General features: G+C 34.9%; 1 protein-coding gene, 2 long non-coding RNA genes and 1 other non-coding gene across 4 annotated transcripts; 3 read left to right on the top strand and 1 right to left on the bottom strand.

Annotated features, from left to right (window-relative positions):
• On the top strand, nucleotides 1–1733 carry LOC140007985 (uncharacterized). The gene is made up of 2 exons (XR_011815405.1): nucleotides 1–77; nucleotides 1188–1733. It is a non-coding gene; the product is annotated as an uncharacterized lncRNA (long non-coding RNA).
• An 841-nt stretch (nucleotides 1734–2574) lies between these two features.
• Nucleotides 2575–11539, bottom strand: LOC113691902 (amino acid permease 6-like). The gene is made up of 9 exons (XM_072051629.1): nucleotides 11343–11539; nucleotides 9145–9228; nucleotides 6321–6418; nucleotides 5993–6226; nucleotides 5192–5285; nucleotides 4863–5077; nucleotides 4042–4184; nucleotides 3694–3921; nucleotides 2575–3141 (listed from the first exon to the last, which is right to left on the bottom strand). The coding sequence occupies exons 3-9, from the start codon at nucleotides 6391–6393 to the stop codon at nucleotides 2716–2718; spliced, it is 1413 nt and encodes a 470-aa protein (XP_071907730.1). The 5' UTR covers nucleotides 6394–6418; nucleotides 9145–9228; nucleotides 11343–11539; the 3' UTR covers nucleotides 2575–2715.
• Nucleotides 11540–13211: 1672 nt separating this feature from the next.
• On the top strand, nucleotides 13212–17115 carry LOC140007984 (uncharacterized). The gene is made up of 4 exons (XR_011815404.1): nucleotides 13212–13516; nucleotides 16391–16617; nucleotides 16722–16928; nucleotides 17033–17115. It is a non-coding gene; the product is annotated as an uncharacterized lncRNA (long non-coding RNA).
• A 4147-nt stretch (nucleotides 17116–21262) lies between these two features.
• On the top strand, nucleotides 21263–21369 carry LOC113694364 (small nucleolar RNA R71). Its single transcript, XR_003449321.1, has one exon. It is a non-coding gene; the product is annotated as a small nucleolar RNA R71 (small nucleolar RNA).
• Nucleotides 21370–21736: the final 367 nt, after the last annotated feature.

Here is a 21736-nt window from a genome sequence, read left to right as displayed (position 1 = left end):
AAAGGAGAAAAAAAAAAAAAAAAAAGACACACACACACACACACAGAACGGAAGATGTTTGTATACAACATTTCCAGGTACTTCTTTTGTCCTTTAATACTTACTTTTTTTAAATTTATTAGTCATAATATTCACAATTTTCCATGCAAGAGAGAATGAAATCATAAATTTTGGAGAAGCATGTGCAAACGAGGATACCAATTGCAGTTAATCATACAAATTAAAGGAAAAAAATTCTCCAAAAATGATAGAAAATCATAGTTTTTAAGTTGATTTGTGGTCTCTCCATTGTTTTTAGCGCAATATGTCTTACAATTCACTTTCTAAAGGTTCACATTATTTCACCATAAGTATCTGTTGTTAGCTTAAAATTACTGCTGGACTAATATTGTTTATTTATGCTTCCAATGTAAGTGGATTTCTGAAATTCCACAAATAAAAGATTTGTTAATATTCAGATGATATACTGTTCAATAAAATAATACTACGACATTAGACTTTAAGAGCAATTGCTTATATAATTTACAGCAAGAAGATATGTATCTACATTCATTTCAAAAAATAATAGAAGGTTCGTGTACCTTTCATATCGACTAGTTCAGTATGAAATGAAGTCAAATTAGCCCCGTTCATACTGATTTCAAACACCTTTATGCAAATAAAGACCGAGCGAATTTCAAGTCAAGAACATGAATATATCCATTCTGGAATGTATATACTCAAATAGTGCACCAAGTTTTAGCCACATAAATTTATATACCCATAAAATGATGACGTCGCTAAAGGTAAATCAAAATATCAAAAAATTGCTAGTGATAGTCTTTTATGCCACATTTTCATATACCACCATTTGAGAGACGTAAATACCAGTTCAGTTGGCACCTTAGTAGTAGAGGTAAATGGATCTGACCCAAAATGCGGAGTAGTTTCCTTTGCAATACTATCTGTCAAACCTGCCATTGAGGATCAGTAGAAATGGTAGCCATAGTTGATATAGTACAACTTAGATGTATTCTGAACACTTGGGGACCAGATACAAGTTGTAAGGGCTTACATGAGATAGAAAGCGCATATATGTATTCTGATTTGTTTGTGAGCCTGTTTAACTTCACTCTTAAATGTTTCGGAGATGAATTTTGACAGGGTATAGTTGGCTTTTTTGCATCCTTTTTTTTGCCGGATACCAGTAAATCAGTAATGTGGTTGCCGGATATATATTGATATGAATCCGGAAACTATTTGAGGAAGATGATCGTGTGGAAGTTACATTGAAGGATGTTGAGGATGGATCCACCTAATTCGTGGAGAAGATGGTTCGCGGGTTCAATGAAGGACGGATCAAGTTTGCTGTCCAATTTAGTTGTTTCTTAGTTGTTTGTGTTTCTTAGTTATTCGCTAGATTGATGTCTGGCAATGTTTAGTTGTATCGGGTTCGATGATCACCGCCCACCTTTGTAGCTCTGCAAGCTGAATACGAACTAGAATATGACGGGTCGTAAATTGGATGCCAGTCTTGGTTTGACTTAGTTTTATTCACGAATTTCCCTAGTTAAATTGGTTAAATTGGTCTGTTTTTAGTTGATAGGGTTGCTAGTTTCTTAGTCATTTGGACCATTAATTATGTAGGTTTAGTTATTCGGCCCGTTTGATTTTGTTATCGGCTATAAATCATCTATTTTTACTTTGTAATGGGAGATAGTCGTTGATGAATAAAAATTTAAAAGGTTTCTCTATATTGTTCCTTTGTGAACATCCTTATATGAAGTGAACGTGTCTCCTTTGTCTTCAAATTTGGCTTATCAAATACTCAAAAAAGTTTGGCTTATCAATCAAAAACCACGGTAGGTTGTGGCGTCTTTTCACATATGCTGAAGTTCACATTCTTTTGAAGGTGTCGGATTGAGATAGTATCAATAGACCCTCATCTTTGAGGGTTTGTCGGATTAAAGTTTTTTCGTCTAATTTGTTTTATAATCTGATTAAAATAGATTCTTTTGCTATCTGTGTGAATCAATTTTTTATTGGAGATTCGGATTTGCATCATATATGTGTGTGTGTGGGCATGCACGCGCGCACATCAATTTGTGTGTGTATATATATATATATATATATAATTAAATTTGGATGCATGTCAGGTGTGCTGGACATATATGCGCGTGCATATACTTGTGCATGTATGCGGCTGAGTTTACCTCAATTCCAACTGAGTTCACATTGAAATCAGGCCAATGATTTCGATTGAATCTCAAGTGGTCTCACAGTATATCTATATTTGCTGATGTTGGCACATTTCAAGCTCAATTCACATCGATATCGGCCAACAATTTAGGTCCAAGACCGAGCTTGGCTCACATCAAAATGAGGCGCAGCGTAATTTTCTTAGGTACAGATGGTTGAGCTCGGCTCAAATACTCCCATAGACTGCTGAACATTTTTGTTTTGTTTTTTTTTTTTTTTTCCTTTGGTTCGAAGCCTAGAAACTCCTCTCAGATTGGACGTAAATCAGCAAACATCATCTAATTGTAACTTGAATTGGGAAGGCTGGGTGGATTAATTCATGTACTTATACATTAATAGTGCACTAAAGATACAACTATACCAAAATCATGAAGAGATACAAGCACAAGAAACTAATTCAACAGTAGTGACATTTCATAATTGATTAGTATATTAATACTTTAATTCGGATACATCATGATTTTGAACTTGATCACGTCAGTCCATTGATTTGAAAAGCTTGAAAGTTTGCAAGAACTTGACAATACCTCCAACAGATCCGACCGTTGCTGCTATTGAGGTTAGCAAACAACACATACTAAGAGTCTGCATCCACACCCACTTGAATGAGAAAATGGGTATTTTTTCCTTTTCAATGCGCATCTTGATAGGAAAATATACCGTCAGGGGCCAGAATGAGAGAGCTCCAATTAGTCCCACGATATCATTGAAAAATGGAAACATCATAGCTATGACCGTGGTTATCATGACGTACGTCGTTCTCCATATCATCCGGAAGAGGGTGAATCTATAAACACCATAACCAGGTACGTTAATGGCATATTCATGGTTAACCAATCCGGTATTCGGCCACCTATGCCTCGTAGAACTTTCCATAAAACCAAAGAGTGGTTGACCACATATCTGTAGAAGATTAATGCATGAGAACGAATTATTTAGGAAGCAAAATTGTCATACACAGCATGTGATTTCATGCATACAAAAAAAAAAAGCAGAGACTAGCTCTCTTCATAGGACTTCTAATTTCTGTCTTATAAGAAAAAACTTTACATTACTAAAGTTTTTTTTTTTTTTTACAACCATGTGCTATATTAATAAAATTACAGCAAAACAATGGTTAAAAAAAAAAAAGCTATAGTTTGAATCCCATAGTCCATCAAGTTATGCATATAACAGAGACATTTAGCTATGTCCATAATCAAAAGAGATAAAGCCAGCTATAACTGCTATCCATAGCTTTGGAGTTAAATAAATATATGAAATAAAGCCCCATCTTTAGTTTGAACCTTTCAATAAAAACAGCCAATAAAGAGACCTCTAGTTTCAAACCTATAATCCATCATGTATGCATATAACAAGAACTTTTACCACTACTGATAGTTAGAGAAATAAGGCCTACTAATACTGATGTCCATGGTTAAGAAATTAAACAAACAAATCGCATTCATTGTTTACCTGGTAAGCTCCTGTGAGATGAATCACAACAAAAATATTAGCGAGGTCGATGAGCCAAAATGGCTCAAAGAAACCAAATCCAGCTAATATATTGCCTGGTGCTTTATCACCAAATGCTGCATATCCCAGCAACCCACATGACATATAAAATAAGGTGGATATAGAAATTCCAGCCAGGGAAGCTTGTTTCATTACTCTATTCTCAGGTTTGGATGACCCTAGAGTGTCCTGCAAATTAATCAAAGTACAAAATTTAACAAAACAAAAATCAATTACTTTTCTGTGATGCATATTGCAACATACTACATGGATATGGTTATTGATGCAAATGTTCAGTCAAAACAGTACCTGAATTTCAATAAGCACATCTGAAAAACCATAAGCAAATGCTAAGTTCCCAAGGGCTGTAAATGTAGTCCATAAGTTGTTGGTATTTGACTTATCTCCATCAATGAACGCTCCAGTCAAGCTAGTCTTAACATGTGGTCGTCCTTCGAAATGGAAGCCGAAAATTATAAAAGTAGACGGTTTGAGATGATAGAAATTGATATAATATATGTTACATTGCAAACTTTTAACGAGTATTTTTTATTGCATTCAAGAATCAAAGTCAAATTGTGGCCGTATGCATCTCCTACCAGTATGGATTTATATGATTCGTCTACTCCAGGTTTTGGTGATTTGGGGTCAGTTTCATTTATTAATGAGTTGATTAACGTAGAACTAGATTTCAAGAGAAGTATGATGGACAAAAATTTTAATTTTTCATTCCTTCAAATCATAATAGTAGTTACCAAATAGTGAATATGCACTTGAATAAAGTTGAAACCCATCTCAGACTCCATTACCTGAAAATCAAACACCTCCTAAACCTGAAAATCGAACATCCAACTAAACCTTTCAGCCAATTTTGGAGAACAAGTTTTAATGCTTTTCATTTAGACGTGATACATCTTTGGGTAAGATTATACTTTTAATCCTAGCACATATTTCTTTATTCCAATCTTATTTACCCTCAATGCGATCGTAACATCTATAGTTACAACGTAGATAATCCTAAAAATCTTTGTATGGATTCAATTATCTGTTGGCTCAAGCCTGCCAAGTAGATATTATATACAATCACAGACAAATTCAGATACTTTGGTTTAATTTAAGAAATTACTGACCTGCAACTTTAGCTATTGAGAGTCCAAGGCCAATGGAAGCATGGCAACAACACATCACTGTTGTAAGTAGGGACAGCATCGACAACTCTTGAATATTTGGAATTTGACTTAAACATACTTGTATAACCCCGAAAATGATGATGAAGGGATTAATTGGCGTATGACAACCAAAAGAATGACCATGCTTGTGAAAGCAGTATGATCTTTTGATAGCCCTGAGGGAAAAAACAAAGTATGTTAATCTGCATATACAGCTAGGAAGATGCTTGAAGGAGAAAAGTATAACTTGTAGTATAATTTATAGCAAAAAGCATTCTTGGTGTACTTACACCATACTGTTGGCCGATGTGATGATGTAACCAATAGTAAATCCAACAAGATTGCCATACTGAGCAATTCCACTGAGTTTGTTATATCTTCCACCTGTGCATGAACGAAAGTGGTATTGACCAATCTTGCGCATTAAAATATCAACTTTTGTAAGCCAAACCTTAAGCTGTAGCTTTAGGAATGATAATGATTTAAGCAAATCATATAATATTCATTCGGAATCCAAATACTTTTGTCTTATTTATTATTTATAAGTAATGCTTATGGTTTTAAAACAATTAAATACTGGGATAACAATATTTTCAGGTGCTTCAATCAAGTGTTTTGAATTTTAATAGTAGGAAACTAAAGTGATATAAATAACAGCATCAAAGTTGTGAGTATCAAATCCATGGTATGCGGTGCAATAATCAAACCAAGGAGAAATATTATTAGCAGTGGGAGTCGGGAGCTAATGTAGGTTCATTTAAAAGTAATATACATGTATGATAATATTATTCGCTAATAATTATGTTTAGATTTTGCACTTTGTATTAAAAAGGTAGTTTTATGATAATTAATTTCAACTGATTAATTATGTATTTAGCTCACGGTACTCTAAGGATAACACTAATTTTCAAAACATTCCTATCGTGTAGTAAGGATGGAACTAATTCTTTCAACCATTCAATGTTTTTGTCAAGTGTCATAACATATCATAACTTGAAAATTATTTTTTCCTAATGACAAGAGGCTATATGAGTTTTTTTTTTTTCATAATGACAGTTAGTTACTAGAAAAGTTATATGAGAAGAACTTACCAAGATTTACTTTGACAACATCCACGTAAGTATAGTTTCTTCTCCCTGATACGGGATCTGGGAATCGATAAAAATCCGCCAGAATAGTTGATGCGAACAATGTGATTACAGAAAAGCTAATCAGAGCCATAGGTCCTGCAATCCAACCTAATTGAGAGATCGCCCATGGCAATGACAAAACCCCTGAACCAACTACAGTTGTGATAATATGAGCGCTCGCGGTGTAAAATGTTCCTTCACCATAAAAAAAGGGGGTTAATTAACTTAGGAGGTGAAATTAAGTTGCTCCCTGTTGGGGTATAAAATTCGATTCAAATATCCACCAAACCTGTTCGTTTTGGGTGCCCATCATCATCCATTCCATTGGTACTGTCAGTGGGTGCTCTTCTCAGTTCATCCATGGCTACAAAACTTAAGTAGTGATCGCTGAAAAGAAACCAACCAGCGATTGCTAGAGAGTAAATATTAATAAGAGAGGAATGTGGATTTTCGTGTGTGATTGCCTGAAAGAAAGCGAACCGCCACTACTTGGTGGAGAGTAAGTAAGAGAGAAAGTGGATTTTTGTGCGATTGATTGCTAAAGACTGGGAGAGGACTGTAGATTTCCTGCCCTTGTCCTGGTGTTCTCCAGCATGGAGTAATGTGGGCAGAGTGCAATTCAAGTGCAGCACGTAACATGTGCATGCCCGCGAAGGAATTTGTTCCTTATAACTAGGAGAAAATTCCACCCATAGAAAATCGTCTAGGCTAGGCTAGAGTTTGTTTGTTGTTTATATGAAGTTACCTCCCTTTCTTACAGACGTCAAATTGAAATCATCTTGGGTAGCTTCGACTACTTTCACCTAGTGGTACGTGTGGGCAAACTTAACCAAATCAATAGAGTGATAGAGAGAGAGACTGAAAAGAAGAGAAAAGTTGAAGGAGGATGAGGGAATTATTATGTATTGTATGTATTCATTGGGTGTTTAATATCAAAGCTAGAGATGTCCAAAATATGTGATTCATTATACTATGTACTGCATGCATTGTATTTGGATGAATTATAAATAGGTAATGGGTATAAATTAGCTCAATTCACTTGCACCCATTTAATAAGCCAATCAAATGAGTTAACCGATTTATATCCATTTAATAAATGAATATATAGATATATCAATTCCTCATTTATGACTTGCTTGAAATTCTTCTTTCTCTTTTTTATTTTTATTTTTTTGGGATGTTGTTTGATAAGAAATAATGATAATGCAAAAATTAGTAAGAACTAAACACAATAAGATAGTCGTAGGATTTAACATATTTGCTTTAAACATGCCAATAAGATTAAGGATTAATCTTTCTTACACTGACAGTATATACACTGTGAGCATTGGATGAGTGACAACTATGTAAAATTTAAATTTGAAATTCAATTTTTGCATGTGTTATAGATCCAACGATGATAGTGTATACGCTGTCAGTGTATATAAGATTTACTCTAAAATTAATTATCAAAAATCAGTAAGAGCTAAACACAATAAATAGTGCATGCACCGGTTCACAACTAAGTTTATAGTTGAAAGGGAGGGGGAGGGAGATCTAGGACGAGAGGAGCTTCTATTTTGTGTTGGATAATGCAAAAGGTTCCTTTGGATTTAGATCTACTGTTTCAGTTGAGTGCATAAACTTGAAGAATTATTTTCTAGTGAAGTAGTTTGCTATAGAGAAAGAGAAGAAGTTGTATGACATGATCAGCACCTGCATTTGAGTTATTAGAAAAAGAACTTAGTTATTGTTAAAGTTAATTGAAAGGGTAGAAAATGAATAATAAAATTAACACTAAAATGTTATATGTTATATTTATTGAATAAGAAAAATAAGGTAGCTATATGAATCTGCCAAAACTTGGTGCAGTATTTGAGTATATACATCCCAAAATTGATATATTCATCTTCTTGACTTCAAATTCGATCAGTCTTTGTTTCCATATGAGTGTTTGAAATCATTATAAGAGGCTCTAATTTGACATCACATCATACTGAAATTGTTGCTAACCCATGCAAGGCACGGGAACTTTTTATTGTTTTTAGATCAATGTAGATACATATATTGGTGTTGTAAATTATCTAAGTAATTGTTCTTAAGGTCTATTGTTGTAGTATTATTTTATTGAACAATATATCACCTGAATATTATTAAATCTTTTATTTGTGGAATTTCCAAAATAAATAAACATCAATATTAGTCCACCAGTAGTTTTAAGTTAACAATAGATACTTAATGATGAAATAATGTGAACCTTTAAAAAGTGAATTGTAAGACATATTGTCCTAAAACAATGGAGAGATCACAAATAAATTTAAAAACTAAGATTTTCTATAATTTTCAGAGAATCTTTTTTTTAAAAAAAAAAATTGTATGATTATCTGAAATTTTTATCCTCATTTGCACATGCTTCTGCAAAATTTCATGTTTTCATTATCTCTTGCATGGAAAATGTGAATATTGTAACTAATAAATGAAAAAAATGTATTAAAGTACAAAAGAAGTGCATTATTAATTGATAATTTTCCATATAAGCATTCAGAGATGAAGAAATTAGATCGATCACATGGATTTAATTTTCTTTTCCCTAAAATTCATATTGAGCAATAGGAGTGATCCTTAAGTTAAATCATGACTTGGTTGGAGTCTACAATATAGAAGACCAAAAAAGACTCATATAAGCCTTTGATTGTTAACTTTGCTCATCACTAATATTTCCTCACAGTCCAAGAAAGTGGATTAATGTTCAATATTTACATCATATAGATCAAAGAACCATAAGGGCAGGAAACGTTGCTGGTGCTTTAGAGTAATTGTCAAATCAGGATACACTATCATGTCTAGAAAGTAATCTGAAATTGGTGATCTTATAATGCATTACGAAATGCAAGTAAAGATTCAAACAAACGCTACAATGATAGATCCAAAGATGATTTACCAACTAAAGTACAATTTATTGGAAAAATTGTAAATTCCAGCTTGTAATAGCAAGAAAAATCTTTCTTAACCCAAAAACAAATAAATTACAGTAAAAAGCTAACATAATTATACAGTATATATGCCCATATTCTATCATGCCACATTTTCATATATTGTCATTTGACAGATGTAAATAGCAGTTCAGCTGGTACCTTATTCCTAGAGGTAAATGGATAGTTGAAATGTATCTGACCCAGATTGCACAGTAGTTTCCTTTGCAATACTACCCATTAAACCTGTCAATGAAGATGAGAAGAAATTTTATGCAACCCCATAGCAACTCCAAAGAAGTATACATGATTGAGATAGTACAACTTGTTTGTATTCTGAAAATTTGGAGGCCAGAGACAAATTGTAACTTGTAAGGGCCTACATGAGATAGAAAGCACATATGTGTCTTCTGATTTGTTTTTTACAGTCTATTTAACTTCAGTCTGATGTTTCGGAGATGAATCTTGACAGGGTGTTGTTGGCTTCTTTGCATGATTATTATTATTTCTTTTTTTTTTTTTTCAGATATCAGCAATATAGCTGATTGAAGAGTGGGGTGCGAAGGGTGTGACGAGGTGGGAAGGTAAAAACAAAAAAGGATTGAACAATTGGGTCTTTGCCAAGAAATGCAATATAAAGTTTCCCTGCCCATCTCATATCAATAGTTTTGTTGAGTTTGGACTTTTTATGAACATCTAACTCATATCCGTTTCCGTTTCTTTATCAATGGCATCAATGGCTTAAATTATGATCTTTATACTCTTTTGTACAGCACGCCCAAGGAAATTTTTTAAAAAAATCAAAAGAAAGAATCTTCACGCTTTTTTTTTTTGACACTTTAATCCGTTCTCGTCTTAATCCATCGAACTTTTTTTGTTCGATGTATTGTTTTCAACTGGAACAATACATCGAACAAGCATTAAAATTTTCATGAAATAAATATTAAATTGAAAATCTATAAATCATAGTAAGGTCGCACAAAGCAATCATTCGTGTGATTAAATACTGAAATAAAAATTATAGACTTTGCGAAAGTACCTGTAAATGTTGTATACATATGTCCCCCTCCCTTTGATGGAATGGATACATTTTTTAGTTGATTAATGAAGTACTCTAGTCTCGTGAAGATGGAACCGGCAAGGAACTAAGTTAAGTTGATAAGCATAGTAAGGAACTAAGCTAAGTTGATTTCTTTTGTTTTGAATTTCAAAAGGACGTTAAGATAAAACGATTATATATTTGAAAAGATTAGAGATGACAGAAATTTGACTACAGTAAAAAAAAAAAAAAAAAGTATCCAAAGGATTTGGATAAGAAGTTTTCTTCTGCTGCTCTGCAAAGAGTAAATAAATAAACTACACTGCTCGAATTTTAGTGAAAATTAACCGATTAATATTAGTAATCAATTAGAGGTGCCACACACGAGAGAGAGAGAGAGAGAGTATGTAACGAAACTCTACTATACATGTGTGTTTATCGATTAATGTTCTATATACTAACAATATATATATATGTATTGTTAATCTTAAATGCATATCATGCACGTTCAAATTTTTTATGCACTAACAATGTATGCATTATTAACCTTTGATGCCTACCACATACGCCGAACATGAGCGCGTGCACTTTTGTGTGTATATATATAGCTGTGCTGAGCCCAATTCAAGCTCAAGTCACATTGAAATCAGGCCAATGATTTAAAGCTCCGCTCAAGTTAAATGAGGCTCAGCACAACATTCTCAGGTACAGGAGGTGAGCTCAGTTACCCCTATCTTTTTTTTTTTTTTTTTTTTTTTTTTGGGTGGTGTTCGAAGCCCAGTTACTCCTCTATGAATCATAAGAATTAGGAGTGTCAAAGTCTTCCACACAAAAAGGTAACTCAAAGAGGGACATGAATAAACTCCTCTATAATCGTCAATTTGAAAGATCATATAGTTGTAACTCGACTGAGTTCCTGTTTCTCTTATAACTATACCAATCATTTGTGATGGTAGTTTGTTCAATAAAAGCTGTTCTTTTTTTTTTTCCATTGTCTATGTTTATCCTTTTTTTTTCGGAAATATGTAGGTGAAAGAAATTGAGAATCGAGGACAAAAAATTAAGTAGAAAATGAAGAAATATTCCCAAATTAGAGTAGAGAGGGGGGAAATGGAGTGATAATGTCTCAAATGAAATGCAAAGAAATGCGTCAAAAAAAAAAAAAAGCAAAGCAAAGTCAAGTCTAGAAGTTATCCGCGAACTACATAACACAAACTACCTCTCAAAAGCCATAAGATCTCATGAAACACAACATCAACAGCAATGTCTCTGGTTATAGTTCTTACCTCGTATTGATAAAATAAATAAATGAAATTCTTACCTGGTGTTTATTTCTCCAGTGTGGAAAAGGAGACCAAATAGTCCTTTCTTCTTGTGCTCTCTCTTGCCTGCAATATGCTGCTTCTTTGGCCTTTGCCTTCTTCTAGCCTACAAAATTATTCACTAATCGATCATCCTCCCACCCCCACAACCTCCCACTTCCAGTCCAAGAAAATTTTAGGGTAGTTTTAACTAGGGATGTATTTATTACCCAACAGAAAGTAGCACCTATATTGTTCACTCAAAGAAAAAAGTGATTTATTTTGCTATACTTTCACCTATCAATAACTTTTTTCCGGCTAATACGTTTACTCAGAGACCGTAGTCTAATCAAATTAGATTTGCATGACTTAACTGACAAGGTTTTGCACAACGTGAGGTTAAGACCGTAGTCTAAGCAAATTCGATTTGCATGACTTAACTGACAAGGTTTTGCACAACGTGAGATTAAGAAATAGTTAACCGGTTGGGCGAGGCTCTTCTGTATTATCGTGGTTTGGTACAATATTTAGCAATATTTCAGGCTTATAATTGAAATACGGATTTAGTTATTTGTTATAATTGTAATATTTAGCAATATTTCAGACCTATAATTGAAATACTGATTTAGCACTATAATTTACTGTTTATGTACAAAAAAAATTATTAAACTTACTACTACTCCGTCATATAAAAATTTAATTAAGAACATTTTAGGAATGCTTCAATTCAAAGATAAAAACTACAAAACAATCATTAAAATCAGCATTTTCAATTGTATGAAAGATCAATTTCTATTATGGTACTTGGTACTACATAAAAAGAAATTCATTAGACCCAACCTTATCATATAAACCAACTTAGAATCATTGCCTCTTACATTTAACTATCTTTCTAATTTAATTTTACTATTCTCAACAAATTACAGTGAAGTATGTTCTAATTAGCAATTCTCCATTACACAAAGCCACTATTTAATTACTTAAGCATAACTGTTGGCAAACAAAACCAAGGCTAGAAGTATTTATTTATTAGTTTTACTGGAGTTAGGTTTTTAGTAGTTGTATGATTTAGGAGTTTGTGTTTTATTTGGTAATTTTTTATGCAAGTGGTTTCTTTTCCAACAAGTCTGATAGGTTATAAATAGGGCATTAGTTTAGACTATTTTCTAAAGAGAGTTTAGAAGAATTTGTTAGGTTTTCTATTGTGGTGTAACTTTCTTCATTGTTTGAGATTTCAATAATATTGTCAATTAATTATTTTCTTCTCTCCCACATATATTTTGAGTGTTTGTTTTATCCCTTCAATTTTGTAACCAAGCACGCATTTATTATTTTTAGAACCCTAAAATTGGGGTTCTACAATAACTAATTCTTAAACTTCACCGAACCTTAATTTCGCTTCAAAAATCACTTAAAAGCATATAATTCATCTTAATACTTAGTTCTGTAGAACTTGCTACGCCAAACAACAAACCTTTTTGGTCACCACAATAAAGCATCATTGATTCTCTCATTAACATCGATTTTGAAGTACCATTCTAACATGTAGAAACTTTCATGGATGGTAGTACCGCATATTTGCAACTAAAACTCACTACAAGAAAACGGGCTTTTTGCAACACTTTTGCTGTGGCACAAGGAGAAAGTTCGGTAAATAAGCAGCAAATTTCAATTTGTGCTGCAAATTTCACAACGGTTCCTAATTTTTACATAAAAACGACATAGTTTTAATAATACCCATAAAAGAAAAGAAAAGAAAATAAAGCCCAAAAAAAGGGGGAGAACAAACGATCCTTTCTAAAGATAACTAAACACCTAAATACCTAAATACCCAAAAATCTGATCCTTTCCAAAGTCTGAAAGCAAACAACCTAATTCCACCTCTCTCTCTCTCTCTCTCTCTCTCTCTCTCTCTCTCTCTCTCTTCCATCTCTCAATTCCCTTTGATTTCTAATGATGCAGTAGAAATACCTTCGGTTCCTAATTCCTGGTCAATTAATTTTTGTGTTTGTTTCTTAGTTTTATATCTGCAGTAGAAATATCAAACCAAATTTTCTTTCAGTTTTAGGTCATTTTTCGAAAGGTGAATAAATTGGATATCCTCGGTTGGATTTGGTTCTCTATCGATAAACCAATTGTAGCTTTGAGACAACTTAATCAACAATTCTACGAGCTCTTCTGGTTCAAAGGCAAGGTAATTAAGCTCAATTTCTTTGTGATATTTTCACTTTACTCATTTCAACTTGTGGTATTTGCTATCGATATTGCTGATTAAATTGCTCTTTGACATTCCTTTGTTTGTCTCCTTCTAAATTTCTGGGGCTATCTGGTATCATACTTAATTTGCTTGCTTTTTTATCCTCTACTCTTACTTGCTTTGGATATGCCGCATCGTATGCATATGCCGTTTCTTTAGTGGCTTTAGTGGCTGTCTCTAGTCTTGTCTTGTCACTTGTGTCAACGAGTCTGCATTTCTTCAGAGGCCAAATTGAACAGCGAACACTTTGTTTTGTCTATCAATGGAAGAGGTAAATAGAGTATTAGAGTGATATTTTCTCATTCACTCAAAAAAAAAAAAAAAAAGGCAGATGTTTTTGTCCTCTGTAAAGACTAGTAAGCTAAGAGAAAGATTAGGAATTAAATCCATTGAGTTAAGAGTTCGAGCTCGAGCTCTTTTCTTCGGGTCATAAGATAAACATTAATAGAGGAATTAGAAATTTGGCCTAGTATGTGTACGTCCCTTTTCCTATTAAAAACGTGTGTTTGGATGGGAGATTATATAGAACAATTTTTTAAAAATAATATCATAACACTTTTTATAGTGCGATATATGTAAAATAGAAAGATGATTAAAAAATGCGTTATAATGCAATCAAATATTTTTTTTTTTTTGCAAATTAAAACATACCAAAATATAAGAAGCTTTTCTTGAGGTTTTAGCTCAGTCAAAATTGTGTTTTTTTGGGGGCAGACTTTGAAAAAATATTATTATAATATGTAGTATATAATTGATGTATGCGTAATAAAAAGATGAGTAGAAAATGTGTTCGGCGATTTTTTAAAATCTAAAAAGAAGTATTTGACTAAGTGCAAAATCCAATAGTTGAACCCCTTTCAGTTCTTCAATCATTTTTGCAAGTCTTTTATTTCAATTATTTCACGAATCGCTTTTTCAAGTTGATTTCTCTTCTTTTTCTATTTCTATATATTTTAAGGGCACAGTAAGAGGAATTTAGTGATTAGTAATGGTCAACTTGAGTTATTTATGCTTTTTTTTGGGTTAAGATGGAGAACGACTATATGATTTTTAAATGTGGATTTTAATGGGTTTTTTCAATTATTTGAGACTTAATGTGATTTAAGGTGGAATTCTAGAGTTTCAGTTTGAAAATTTGGACTTCTGTGTAAATTGTTATGTTGTCATGCATTTGTTACTTCTCCTTTTTTTGGCCACTTTTATCCGGATTATGTCTTTTTCAATACAGTAGACAAGTTCTTGTACATAGTTGATCAACAATCTAACTATCTGAATTGCCCATAACCATCATTTTTATCTGCCTAGAAATTATAGCTTGCTAGCAATTAAATGTTCTACCAAGTTGCAATTAGGAATTTGTAAGACAATCTAACTCACTTGATTTATCTATGTTTCTTTTTCTTGCAAACAGAACACTGGTTTGCATATTGACATAAATTCACCACATTCTTTTGGCATTGAGAAGTTGGGTTAACTGTTAACATCGCATTCCACTATGAGCATAGCAAACTGGGATGCACATGCTGCACTTTATTTTTTATTTTTTTTGCATGTTAATAAATTTGCTATTTTTCAATTCTGTTTATAAGGTCTCTTTTCTTGCCTTCTCAATCTTGTTTCTTGTAGAATGGATGATAGGTCTTGGATCTTTATTGAAGACCGAGTCAATAATCCATACTTTGAAAAGTGTCTGAGTGACTTCCTTAAATTTGCCTACAAAAAGAAGGAGGTTGGGAGTAGAATATATTGCCCATGTAGGCGATGTAAAAACTCAGAACGAAGAAAGGAAGAAACTGTGCATGCACATGTAACAATGAAGGGGTTTTTGACCACTTATACAAATTGGATTTATCATGGTGAAGATCCATGGGACTTCAATCAAGAAAATATGAACAATGGAGTGTTTAGGCACATTGAAAATGATGACATGAATGAATTGATACACGAAACACTTGGAAGAACACTTGAAGAGAATTCTAACATAAATTTAGAAGAACTTAGAGGAGCCTGTGATGAAGAGACTAATAAGTTTTTAAAGTTGCTGAAGCATGCCGAAACAGAGTTATACCCTGGATGTAAAAATTTTACTCTTCTATCATTTGTCATCAAGTTGTTGCATGTCAAGTCTCTTTGTCAATGGAGCAACAACTCAATGACAATATTACTGGAGCTTCTCAAGGAAGTTTTTCCTGAGAATGAATTATTTCCAAGCTCTTATCGTGATGCTTGGAAGATTGTTAAAGACTTGGGTCTTAGCTACCATAAAATTCATGCATGCCCCAATGATTGCTTGATTTATTGGAAGGAGACAGAACATGAAACCTTTTGCAGAAAGTGTGGAACTCCTAGGTATAAGCAAATTGTAAAACAATCCGATGATTCAAGTGAACAAGCTAACAAAGTTCCAGCAAAGCTTGTTCGCTATTTTCCTTTGAAACCACGTCTCCAAAGGCTGTTCATGTCATCAAAGACTGCTTCATTAATGAGATGGCATGAAGAGGAGCGCATCAAGGATGGAAAATTGAGGCATCCGGCAGACTCTTTAGCTTGGAAGCATTTTAATGACCGGCACCCAAGCTTTGCTAGTGATCCTCGCAATGTTCGTGTTGGACTTGTAGCGGATGGATTTAACCCATTCAAAGCAATGAACAATAAATACAGCACCTGGCCAGTGATTTTAGTGCCATATAATTTACCACAAATAGTTTTGAGTCTAGCATTCCTTATTATAAGCTTTGTATAATATTCATAAAAAAAATTATATGAATCACAATTTCTTCTTTTGTATGTGTATGTGTTTTTTGTACACAGGAGACAATAGTGGTAGAGGACTAGCCAGACGAAGTGCTGGTTGGGGTGGTGGAAAGAAATTGGAGTTAGTTTGGAATGCACGAGGCCAAGTAATTGGTCCTAGTGCTACACAGTATATAAGTCAAGTAGGAATCTTAGTAAAGGATGGTAATAAATTACCACTCACGTACACAGATTGGAGGGCCATGCCTGAAGGATCTAAGGAGAGATTTTGGGAAGATATTAAGGTATTTTGACTCACTATCAAAGTTAGCAACATTTTTTTTCTTTTTATTTCATACAATCTTGTAGCTTGTGAATGTTTAAACTTTTGTTTTGTAATTTTTTATAGAGAAATACAAATATTGATGATACATGCAAGAAAGTACAAATGATAAGGGTCAGCAAATTGTGCAGAAATTGGAAATTAAAAGTCAAGAGCATGTATTTCACTTCTTATAGGAGGCACAGGTCATGGCTATTAGCACACTGTCCTGCAAGAGTTGAGGAGGATCAATGGCCTATTTTGGTTGATTATTGGAGCTCAGAAGATGTCAAGGCATGTATTTATTGTCACATCTCTTTTGCTTTTGAATTAAATTCTAGTGCTATTATGATTTTGATGTGTTGTTAACTACCTTTTTCTGTTTTGTACATAATTAGAAGCAAAGCAAGATTAATAGCAAGAATCGAAAAAAACAAAAGATGCCACATCGAACAGGCCGAAAAGATCATGTGAACCTCAGGGAAGAGGTATGACGGGTATTTTACATACGTGCAAGCTAAAAAATACCGAATTACACCCGTTCACTGCAAGTATACAGATCAACTAGTAGTTTAGGGTATATATCGGGTCGATCCCACAGGGAAGAGTGAACAATTACCGGTATTACTAAAGCTTCTCTATTATTTAGACTATCAATGAATTATAACAAATTTAACCTACTGAAATTATACAAAATAACAAATAAAAGCTCCTTAGGTTGTGGTATCACTAACTACTCATGCAAGTGCTATATTTGGATCATTTAGTACTACATCTAGGCTAGTTATAGTGTAATTTCCTTAAACATGTGAAACCTACTTTCGTAGGGAATCAACTATACTCATAACTAATCCATACCTATTTTCATGGTTATGAAATTAGTTACAAGTTCATTTCTTCAATGAAATTACATGAAATGAATCACTAAAAACCACATAAGTGCACCTCTACTTTCGTGAGTGTACTCCCTATGTTTAGCACTTCTTGAACTAGTGTTAAATCTCAATTTTCATTGCAGAAACAACACCTTAGATAATCACAATCAATGGTACCAGATTAATCATGATTTAAGAAGCCAAAGTGCTAAATAACTTGCTCAAATCATAGCAGTCAAATAACCAAATAATAAACACTAACAATTATAGAAAGTTCAACCAAACCCAAGGCTTAAACTTTAGATACACATATTAAACACAAAATCCAGAACTTGTATATCAACTAAACTTGGAATCAAGTACAAAAGATAAAGATTTGGAAAGGAATGTAACCCATGTCACTTGAGCTCATCACCTTGCCTTCTTCATTTCCATCTTAATCCTAGTCTAGAAATATACAAGAGTGGATGAACTGCACTAGCTAAACTATCCTACACTAAAGAAATGGAAGAACTACATTTCTGCACTCTTCAAGCTTCTCCCGTATGTCTCCCTTCTTCTCTCTTACAATGAATTTGGCTATTTAATGATGAAAGGTGGTCAAAAAATGAAGCTTTACACTTTCTCCTTACAGCTGGTAATGTTTCTCACATGTCTAGCATCACATATGAGTTGGTGGAGGTGAAATTGAGTTTTACGCGTACAGAGCAGCCTTTTCTGACCACAATCCGGCCACAAATCCGGCCAAATTCAGGCCGGATTGCTACAGTAAATTTGGGCTGCTACAGTACCTCGGATCCGTATGGATCCGAGTTCGGTTCCACTAACCCAGAAACAGCCGAGGGTTCGGATGAATAGTGGATCCGAGTGTGGATCACTTGCTCTGTTTTTTGCCCAACTTCAACTGAACTTTTCTTGATATTAGAGACTGAACCAGTTCATGTTTAAAACACGAAAGTTGTAGCCTTTTGAGTTATCTTTCTAATTCATCAAGAATCACCTCATTTGGATCTGTGTAGACTGAGATATGACTGAAATACCCTTGCCTGCTCCATGCCTTGTTCCAGTTTCGACCAATAGCAATTGACTCTGTATTTCGGCCTTTTGACCTAGAAAACCTTCAAACTGGATTCAGATGTCTTCACCAAAGTTGTAGATCTATCTCTTATCTTCAAATGGGTTCAAGAATCATCCCAATCCGATCATTATAGCTCAAGTTATAGCCGAAATATGAAAATGTGTCAAAACTGTCAAAATACACAAAATCCCACTAAAAAGTGATAAAAACCTCATTTAATCACTTAAAAGCATTTTTCACCAATTATAGCCAAAATGATTCATATTCTTCCAATAATATAACCAAAGTGACTAAAAATAATATAAAATGTCATACAATTATTACGTAAATTAGTCACTTATCAGTCCTTTTTCGTGACGGCATTTAGCTTTCGGTAATCGATACACTGTCGCCATCCGGTGGGCTTTCGAATTGGTACGAGCTCACCCTCTTGGTTTGATTCCACTGTCACCCCTGCCTTCTTCGGGATCACCTGTACTGGACTTACCCACGGGCTATCTGATATTGCAAATATAATTCCAACGTCCAGCAGTTTTAAAATCTCTTTCTTTACGACCTCCATCATGAGAGGATTTAATCTCCGTTGAGCTTGCCGTACGGGTTTAGCATTCTCCTCGAGTCGAATTCGGTGCATACACACTTTGGGGCTAATTCCCTTGATGTCGGCGATGGTCCATCCCATCGTCTGCTTATGTTCCCTAAGAACTCGAAGTAATTTCTCTTCTTGAACCTTTGATAAACCCGCGGAGATGATCACTGGAAGTGTCTCCCCTTCACCTAAGTATACATACTTCAGGTGTTTCGGCAGTGGTTTTAGTTCCAAGACAGATGCCTGCACCACATATAGAAGTAACCTTTGGTGAGGTTCGGGTATGAAAGTCGGTGCAAGATCATATCTTGTCTTCGTGGTTGGTAACATTTGCAACGATCCAATCACGCATTTAAGCTCTTCACTCAATTCTACCCTAGAGGTCGTTTCGGACTCGAAGTGCCTGGTCAGGACAACCTCTAGCTCATCCCTGCCTTCAATTTCAAAAACCTCCTGTATAGCAGGGTCAATAACATTTACCGAGAAAATAGAGCCAATATTTGAATCGGATGGATATTTCATGGTCTCAAAGATGTTAAAGTGAACAATCTCACCATCAAATTTCATAGACAAAGTACCCTTATTAACATCAATTTTGGTTCGGGCTGTGCTCAAAAAACGTCTACCTAACAACAAAGGTGACGGATCACGGGAGTGTTCATCCTCTATGTCGAGCACATAAAAATCAGTTGGAAAAATCAATTCATTAATTTTTACAAAAATATCTTCAATCAACCCGTCAGGGTATGCATTGGTCCTGTCAGCTAATTGGATTATTATCCCATTCTCTTTCAAAGGGCCTAAATTCAAGGAAGCATAAATGGACTTTGGCATGACATTAATTGAATCTTCCAGGTCTAACATGGCCTTTCCAATCAAAATATTACCTATCCTACAAGAAATAGTAAACATACCTGGATCTCCGCATTTTGGTGGAAGTTTCCTTTGTAGAATTGCTGAAACATTCTCCCCAACTATAACTCATTCATCCCCCTTCAATAGCTTGCGGTTGGCACACAAGTCCCTCAAAAACTTTACATATTTTGGTACTTGTTTAATCGCATCCAGCAGGGGTATATTGATCTCCACCTTGCGAAAGATCTCAAGGACTTCTTTTTCCTTGTCTTGCTTCTTTGGTTTCTCCAACCTGCTAGGAAAGGGAGGTGGATTAGTTTTAGCTGTAGGAATTGGGTTCGAGGGTACCTTTGCATTTTTGTTGTCTCTGCCCTCCTCTTCTAATTCTTTCTCGATCCGTTCCTCGTCCTTATCTTTAGACATCACGGATTCGGGTCCTTGAACTTCCTTGCCACTCCTCAAGGTCATTGCACTTACATTCTTTAGATTCAACTCAAGTTGAGATGGCAACTTTCCTTGAACTTGGGACTCCAAACGGTTGATCGTTATGACCATTTGATTCATTTGATTTTGCAATGATTGCACCTGTCCCAGTTGATTCCTCATGCTTTGCAAGTCTAAATCCGTCTTTTGTTGGTTAGCAAGTAATTGATTCATCATCTCTTCCATGGACGGACTTGAGTTTGAAGAGGGTGGTGGTGGCAGCGGGCGAGGATGATACTGCTGTTGGTGCCCTTGTGGTCTATTTGGAACAAAATTAGACTATCTATTCCCTCCATAGATAAGATTGGAGTGATCTCTCCAACCAGGATTGTAGGTGCTTGAGTACGGATCGTACTGCTTTCTTGGCGCGGGCGCATGGCCAGTCATGTTCACCTGTTCTGCGGTTTCTTCTTGAACCAGTGGACACATTTCCGTAGGATGACCCACGGCAGTGCACACCCCACACACTTTGGCTTGTGAAGCACTCCCCACAGCTAATTGTCTTACGAAAGATGTTAATTCGGAGATCTGCTGTTGGATAGAGGACGTTTCTATCTCATTCACCCTACGCGTAGGGATGTCCTCTCTTAAACCAAACTGCTGTGAGTTCTCAGCCATCCCTTCAATCAACTCCCATGCTCCTCGAGGGGTTTTGTTCACCAACGCCCCTCCACTTGCAGCATCGATTATGCTTCTGTCCCTCAAAAGTAGTCCCTCATAGAAATATTGGATGAGCAGTTGCTCACTTATCTGATGTTGAGGGCATTTGGTGCACAGTTTCTTAAACCTCTCCCAGTACTCATAGAGAGACTCGCTTGGGTGTTGTTTGATGCCACATATCTCCTTCCTTAGGTTTGCTGCTCGAGATGCCGGAAAGTACTTGTCCAAGAATTTTTTCTTCAGTTGGTCTCACGTGGTGATACTACCAGGCGGTAGGTAGTAGAGCCAGTCTTTTGCGGAGTCCTTCAAAGAGAAGGGGAAAGCCCTCATCTTTATTTGCTCTTCTGTAATTCCCGGGGGTTTCATGCTGGTGCAAACGACGTCGAACTCTTGCAAGTGCTTGTAGGACTCCTCACCTGGTAGACCATGGAAAGATGGCAAGAGATGAATTAGACCATATTTTAGTTCAAAGGGAGTGTCATCATTTAAATTTGGAAAAGTAATGCACAAGAGCTGCTGATTTAAATCAGGAGCAGCCAACTCCCTTAATGTTCGTGCATTT

This window comes from Coffea arabica, chromosome 6c (assembly GCF_036785885.1).
Source record: "Coffea arabica cultivar ET-39 chromosome 6c, Coffea Arabica ET-39 HiFi, whole genome shotgun sequence".
NCBI lineage: Eukaryota > Viridiplantae > Streptophyta > Magnoliopsida > Gentianales > Rubiaceae > Coffea > Coffea arabica.
Note: the sequence above shows the minus strand (reverse complement) of the source record. Positions and strands in the feature narration are given on the sequence as shown.